This window comes from Dipodomys ordii, unplaced genomic scaffold, assembly GCF_000151885.1.
Source record: "Dipodomys ordii isolate 6190 unplaced genomic scaffold, Dord_2.0 Scaffold38, whole genome shotgun sequence".
NCBI lineage: Eukaryota > Metazoa > Chordata > Mammalia > Rodentia > Heteromyidae > Dipodomys > Dipodomys ordii.
The window spans coordinates 7,531,941-7,540,362 of NW_012267254.1; the positions used below are offsets into that span (position 1 = coordinate 7,531,941).

The 8,422-nt window shown below is 34.2% G+C and overlaps 1 protein-coding gene across 1 annotated transcript; it reads left to right on the forward strand.

Annotated features, from left to right (window-relative positions):
* Positions 1 to 3,250: 3,250 nt before the first annotated feature.
* Positions 3,251 to 4,384, forward strand: LOC105986988 (actin-related protein T1-like). The gene has a single exon (XM_013018121.1). The coding sequence runs from the start codon at positions 3,251 to 3,253 to the stop codon at positions 4,382 to 4,384; it is 1,134 nt and encodes a 377-aa protein (XP_012873575.1).
* Positions 4,385 to 8,422: the final 4,038 nt, after the last annotated feature.

Genomic DNA, 8,422 nt, shown 5'->3' on the forward strand with positions numbered 1-8,422 from the left:
TCATTTATTTAAATAAATACAGTAAAGATAAACATATCCTGCTTTTACTCTCAATAGACATTCTCAAATAGAATTTGGTAAAATTAAACAAATATTAGTCATACAAATTTTTAGCAAAAGAAAATAGATAACTTTCAAAATGTCTCTACAACATTAAATACAAATGGAATAAAATTGATTATATTAATTTTAATTTGAGGAGACAATGCTGTCTTGTTATTTCTGTTAATCCATGTGCCGTAAGTTAAGCAAACAGTGATATAAGAAACACAATCTAAACATCAAACTAAGTCACATATGATAATGATGTAATTGAAATATAATATTCTAGTACAAATATATATAATTAATTTTGTTTATCAAAATTTATAAACAACACTTCAAAGTCCCCAAACAACAATCATGATCTCTTGCTCCAATTTTAAATTTAGTATATAATAAGCAAAATTTTAAAATAATAAAAGGAAATAGCTTAATGGGAAAATTTAGTGTGAAGCATATAAATAATAGTGATAGAATCTATTTTTCAATATCCTTATTATACTCTTTCCTTAAAACTGTGTGTTAGGAAACATTTCCATATATAAAAGGAAACAGTAGTAACTTCATATTAGATAACCCTACAGATTTACCTAGGAAATAAGAACAATGAATTTGCTATATTTGTATAGAAAAATTTTGCTTATTATAAAAATATTTTATGTTAATTTATTATAATTTTGTATCTTAATTTTTGGTTGTGTAAAATTCTACTACATTTACATGATTAAATATCTATCATAAGATGTCATTATGATAACAGTTAATAATCAAAACTGAGACTGAAATACTGGCTTCCATCCAAGGAGAATTTTCTTAAACTGGTTCTGGGGCACTGTTCCTGAGCCTCTTTGTGCTCAAGTCTAACACTCTACACTTGAGCCACAGATCCATTTCTTTTTCTGAGGAGTATGGCTCGCTTTGAACCCTGATCCTCAGATCTCAACCTCCTGAGTAGCTGATATTGAGACGTGAGTCACCAGCACCAGGCTCCAAGGAGAATTTTTAGTGAACTATTTTTAAATTTCTTATCCTGTTTTTAGATTCCAAGGGCTGCATATGGCTTGAAGTTGTATGAAATATTGAGTCATTAAAATTCAAGGAAAATAATACTGAATTCTAGGTAAATATTAATATATAGTGAGATAAAATAACTTGTGGTTATACTTTTTCACAGAATATTTTTATTGTATAAAATGATGGTTTCGTTATGACATTTTCAACACATATATAAAGTACTTTAAAGATATTCATCCATTATACTCTATACTTACCTTGCTCTCATTTGATTCCCTACAGTTTGCCCCAGACAGAATGACATTTACCAATATAACAATCGATAAGAAATTATAACATTTTAAAGTCTCTCCATGACATGACTACCCCTGAAACCTATTTTCTTACCTGTAATTATTTTATACATTGTTGATTTCTGTTGTTGTTTCTATGGATTGTCTAACATATTGTGAATGTAAAAGCTTCATATATAATTATACCTCATTATATTCTTACATGAGATTAAAGAAACTTTTTAATATTTGTTTTTGCATCTCAAAATCACCCAACAGTGAATGTGTAATAAAAAGCTGAAGATATGAGTTATGAAATACATTCTTCCTTCAACTACTAAAATAATATAACTATATGGCTACAATGAATGAGAAAGTCAAATCTCTATCTTTTTAAAAAAATATTGTTCTGTGGTGCATATAAGTACTAAACAAATACCAACAAGGACCCACAATATGGGAAAGTGATTGCATTGTTTGGATTTTAAATGTACTAATATGAAATCAAAGGTTACCTTGCCAGAGCTTTACAATGATTTTCCCATCATTTAAACTTTCCTAACACATGTGTCCAGGTCAGTAGGCATCCAACCTTTGCACATTATTTCAGACCTCAAAATGGTTTAGCTTCTTCAGTTCAGTCCTGACTTTATGAACTTTTGAGGCTCTGTGCTCTGTCAACTTCAAACTCTATCCTAGAGTCCTAGAAGTCTATTGATTTTTCACTGGACTTTGCTCCTCTATTGTGTGTCTAGAAAACTTTTTTCTGGTGTAAGTTTTGGTTGTCAAAACTGCTGAAGTAATAAGAATAATACTCCCCTACTAATGAAATGAGTGCATATAAAATACAAGTTTCCAGGAATTTTGTCATTGGGATGGTTTTCCCTATAAAAGCAGAGATAAACACATTGAATTTATTATCCTTATTGTGTCATCAGGATGAGAATTAATGAAGTTGTGCCCATAAATCACATCACTTGAAAATTGTTATGCATCTACAATTCTGGTGATATGTTCTAACTTTTTATATGTTGTAATTCAGTTTTTAGTGTGGGTGGTCACAAAAACTTTTCTTTCCAAATACTGAGTGAAGTGATTCCTGGTTAGGAACTGGTGGCCTACATTTCCAATCCTAGCTACTCATGAGTCTGAGATGTGGAGGATCACACTTTCATGCCTGCTTGGGCAGAAAAGTTTGTAAGACTCAATCTTCAAAATAATCAGGAAATAAAATAATCAGATAATAATCAAAATAATCAGAGTTATAGCTATGACTCACATTTGAGAACACTTGACTAGCAAGCAAAGTTGAGCAAGTTCGAGGCCCAGAGTTTAAACCTTGATAATGGCAATAAAGAAATGAGTAGAAATAATGACATATTCTCTGGTTTTATCTCTCATTTATTATGTATAATATGTGCATATATAAGCAACCAATAAGTGTACTAGTAAAGCACACAATTTTTTTGTACATTACTTAATGGACATTAGTAGGCTTCTATGTTTATTGTAAATTAGGTCTCTACTTTGGGATTTCAGCTACTTAAAGCTTTGATCACCTTAGTGTACTCCCCTAGCTTCATGTCTCTCCATATAAGGAGTACAGGAGGCTCAAAAACCCCTCCCTACACTGAGCCTAACAGCAGACAACCGTTGTCATAGCTACATTGTTATGTAACTGGAAAATGCCCTGAAAAATGTCCCTCCAGCAGGCACTGAACTGCCAGAAAGGAGACAACATCCATGGGGTAAGGACGAAAGTATTCTGGTAGATAAGGTCAGCCTCCCACTTTCACCTGGGCAACAAGTTTAAAACTTTGGAAATCTTGGGGCTTTTGAACTACCAGAAACATCTATTAGCCAGAAAGCATCCTTAATATTCTTGGTGAATTTTGCTGAAGTATAGAGCATCGGCAGCAGACATGTTTAACTCACATCTTTTGGATGTTCCAGCTGTAATTTTTGACAATGGATCGGGACTATGTAAAGTAGGCCTTTCGGGAGAGATTGGACCCCGTCATGTCATCAACTCGGTGGTGGGTCACCCGAAATTCAGCATACCTTCAGCAAGAGCAAATCGTAAAAGGTACATTGTAGGTAAAGAAGCCCAGAACAGGTATGATAGCTTGTATTTGCACTACCCCATTGAGCGTGGGCTCATAACCAGATGGGATGACATGGAGAAACTCTGGTACAATCTTTTTGCTTCAGAACTAAAAGTCAGACCAACAGAACAGCCAGTGCTGATCACAGAGCATTCATTGAACCCAGGAAATATTCGGGAGAAAACTGCAGAAATTATGTTTGAAAAATTTGGGGTTCCTGCATTGTACCTGCTTAATCATGCTGTAGGAGCACTCTGTGCTACTGGCCTGGTTACAGGCTTGGTGTTGGACAGTGGGGATGGTGTCACTTCTACTGTCCCCATTTATGAGGGCTACTCCCTGCCTCATTCCATTTCCAATCTCTATGTGGCAGGGAGGGATATAACTGAACACCTCATAAGGCTCCTCCTAGCTCGAGGATATATCTTCCCGTGTATTCTCAACAAAGCGGTGGTGGATGACTTGAAAGAAAAACTATGCTTTGTCAGCTTGGAGCCTAACCAAGAATATCAAAACAGGCAGCATGAATTCTACAGACACTACAAATTGCCAGATGGTAATGTCATCCACATCGGGGACCATCTGCGCAGGGTTCCAGAGGTTCTTTTTGCCCCAGGGAGGCTAGGAACACATGACCCAGGACTTCCTAAAATGGTGTGTAACAGCATCGAGAAGTGTGACCCTGACATCCAGAAGCAACTCTTTGAAGAGATCGTATTTTCTGGAGGCAACACTCTCTTCCCTGGTTTAGAGGAAAGGCTCATGAAGGATCTGGAACCACTAGTTCCCATGGGAACCCCCCTAAAGATAACAGCTTCTCCTGACAGATGTTTTTCTTCATGGATTGGTGCATCCGTCCTGACATGTGTGAGCACTTTCAAGCAGAGATGGGTCACCTCTGCCGAATTCAAGGAATTTGGGAAGTCTGTTGTTCAGAGAAAATGTTTTTAAAGAACACGGCACATAGGATTCAGTTTAAATTTCAAGATAATCAGGACTATGGAGGTTGTTCAGTAGAAGATTCAATAAAAGTGTTGTCTCGTTTCAGCTTTCAGCTCTTTCCTTTAGCTCACGATTGTTTAAGATATATGTCATGAATTTTTAAGTAGTTGTATTCTACCATTCTGTTCCTATGGATCTCTTAGAGATTTATATTTCTTCTGAAAACAAATGTGAGTTATACCATTCATCTATTTACAAAGTATTTAGCAACAGGTGATGAACCATTGAATTTCAATTCAACTGGAGTTCCTGCAATTATTATTTTGACTTGCTTTCTTTTATAGGTTTAATGGTTATTGTGCTAAGGAGACAAATCAGGGAATGTATGTATGGGGCTGATAAGTAGAAGTAAAAGTGCCATTATATATTTTAGTAATTAAGAAATTATTTCCATTTGCTGGATCTTTAATATAATGGATTTCTTTCTCTGATATGGGACGAGTCAGGTGTACTTGAGGAGGAAAATTGTATACAGGAATTTTTATTTGGTTAAGGCTTTTTGACTCCACATTTCTGCTCTCCAAGAAATTGATAATCACTTCTTAAACAGGGTTATAATTTTTTTCTCATTTATTTTTACTTTCAAGAATATTTGCTTCCTAATTAGGTATCTGAGGCCTGGAGGATCTTGTTGAGAAGCCATCCTGGGAGAAAGATCCATGAAATTCTATCTCCAAAATAAGCATGTCAAAACTGTCCTTTAGGCATTGTTCAACTAGTGGAGTACCAGCACATGCATAGACAAATACACACACAATTAGAATAACTAAATATGAACAATAATTTTTGAATCCCCTGTTGGCAGCTCGAATCGACTTTTAACTTGTTTATATATTAGCAAAACAAAAGAGAAGTAGCCTGTGATTTATGTCTGATGTTGGTTTTTCATTATAAGGTTTCAACTACTTAAATCAAATTATTTATAGTACAAACTTTTAAAAGATTTGTTAAAATTTTATTGTAATGGTGATGTGCAAAAGGGTTGCAGTTATATAAGTCAGGAATAAGTACATGTCCTTTTGAACAGTGTCATCTCTACCCTCATTCTCTTCCAGTTTTGCCCTCCTGACTTCTACCCCACAAGTTGTATAATACATTTCCAACATAGTTTCTAGAAGGATTCACTGCTAAATTGGTTTACCCTTTGTCTGAAAATTTCTGTGCTTCCTCTTCTCCTCCCCAATGCTGATAAACATATATACAAGACAAAGGTTACAGAAATAAAAAATGGGGACAGAAGGGAAAAAACCAAAGACAAAAGAAAGGACCACAAACAATAAAAGAAAAAGCTCATGCTTCCATTTCTTTGAATTCATTTTGATAAGCACAATTTTATGTGATCAAAGGCACATAGCAATGTCCAGGTGTAATTATTTGTATTTTACTATCCACTGGGTTTACTTATAGAATCAAGGCACATTCAAATTATTACAAATGATTGAAAACATGAAGCATATGTTTCTTTTGGTCTGGCTTAGTTTGCTTAGTATAATTGTTTTCAAGTGTTTGCATTTTCTTATGAATGGGGCAATGCCATTCTTTCTAATGGAAGCATAGAATTCCATTGTGTATATATACCACATTTTCTTTATCCATTCTTCCCTTGAGAAGCATCTGGATTGATCCCATAGATTAGTTTGGGTAAACAATGCTGCAATATGCATGGTTGTGCTGGTGGCTTTTGTGTGGCCTGTATTGACCCATTTGATCATAGTGTATGATTTTTTTTGTTAGTTGTTGAAGTTGGTTGGACAGAATTTTATTAAGAAGTTTTGGATTGATGCTCATGAAAGAGATAGGTCTGTAGTATGCTTTCTTTGATGTGTCCCTACCTGATTTGGAGATAAGGGTTATGCTAGTTTCATAGAATTCGTTTGGTAGTGATCTTACCTTTCAATTTTATTGAAAATTTTGAGGAATATTGGAATGAGTTACCCTTTGAAGACTTTATAGAATTCAACTGTGAACGCATCTATTCCTGAGTTTTGTTGGATGGGATATCTTGTATTGCCATTTCAATTTCATTACTTGTTATGGGTCTGTTTTGTTGGTTTAAATCTCGGTTTAGTTTGAATGTATCAATACTTGCTAATAATTCTTCCACATCTTCAGATTCTCCAATTTGTTAGCATAAAGGTTTGCAAAATATTCCTTATAATGTTCTGGATTTTGCTTATTTCCATGATGATATTCCCATTGTTGTCTCTAATTTTAATTTATTTGGATGTATAATTTTTTTGGTATAATTTTCTAAGGGTCTGTCCATTTTGTTACTTTTTCCAAAGAACCAACTCATTTTTGTTCATTCTTTCTATAGTTTTTTTTGGGTCTCTAATTCATTTTTTCTGATTTAAATTTGATTGTTCTGTTTTAAATTTGATTGTTTACATACTGGTTTGGGATTTGGCTTGCTCCTCTTTTTCAAGGAGCTTAAGGTAAATCACTGAATTGTTGATTTAAGATTTGTTCAATTTGTTGATGTAGGCACTCAGAAGTATACATTTTCCCCTGAGTACTGCCTTTGCTCTGTCCCAGAGGAGCTGGTACTCTTAAATTCCATAAACATTTGTGATCTCTTCAATGACTCACTGGTGATTCAACAATGTTTTGCTTGATAGATTTTATTCCAGCCTTTTACTTTCAGAATATGTTTGTTTCTGTGGTTAAAATGTGTATCTTGAAGACAGAAGATGGACGGATCTTGCTTTTTGATATAATTTTAAAAGCTATGTTATTTAATTGGAGAATTAAGCCCATTAATATTCAGAGTTAGGACTGAGATGTTTTTGGTAGTTGTTGCCATATTATCCACTTTTTTAGGGTCGATGCCTCGTCATTTCTTAGTTTATTTATCTGGTTCTCTAGCAAGGAGCACTTTCTTTGCTAATATCTTGTTCTTGATGGTTTTCTATATAAACTATGTCTTTAAGTATCTTCCGTAATGCTGGTTTGGTGAAGATAGATTGTTTCTACTTTTCCTTATTGTGGAAGATTTTTATTTGTCCCTCTGTTGTAAAGGAGAGCTTTGCTGCATACAAAGATTGGTTGATAGTTGTTTGCCTTTAACATATGGCATACCTTATTCTAGGTTCTTCCTGCTTGTATAGTCTACGTTTAGAAATCAATAGGTATTTTTATTAGTATTTCTTTATGGATAATTAAACTTTTCTCCCTGACAGATTTAAGGATCCTTTTTTGGTCTCCATTGATCCTGTGTGGAATGAAATATGGCAGTGGGATGTCTTGTACTGGTCTGGTCTGTTTGAGGTTTTAGAGGCTTCTTGTATCTGAATGGGCCTATCATTTTGGATGTTCACAAAGTTCTTTGCTAGAATTCTGTTAAATGTTTTTTTTCTATTTTGCTTCTTGTTCTTGATCTTCCTCAATACCTATTACTCTTAAATTAAGTCTACTGATTAATTCCTAAAGCCCTGGAAGAACTTTTCTTTTTTCGTGGATTTATTCTGAATACTTGTTTGTTCTTTATAATATCTTGACTATCTTCAATTCCAGAGACACTGCCTTCTAGGTCATCTAATCTTCTGTCAAGGCTTTCTTTTGTCTCTTATTTCACTATCTTCCAATTGTTCTTTTTTATGTCTTCAATCTCTTTATTGAAGCTTTGTTTTATGGATTTTTTTCAACTTCTTCCTTGCTTTGATTTTCTGTGTATTTTCTCATGCCCTTTAGCTGAGTGATTACGTTTATATTGGACTCCCTCTCTTTCTCTTGGTATTTATTTAGATTTTTCTTTGTGGATTCTATGAATTCCTTTAACAATCTTTGGTTAATCTCATCAGGATCACACATAGTATTGCACAGGCAATCTATCCTTTTATTCATCATATTTATCAGCAGTGTTTTTAAAGCATTTTGAGAACTATGTTCTAGATCTTTCATTGATGTTTCTCAATTACCTGTTTATTTTGTGTGGGAGTTGAGGCTCTTTTATTTGCTACCTTTCTTGTTTCTATGGATAGTTCTGCC

Coding starts and splice junctions, on each gene's coding strand:
- LOC105986988 (XM_013018121.1), top strand. CDS start 3,251: ATGTTTAACTCACATCTTTTGGATGTTCCAGCTGTAATTTTTGACAAT.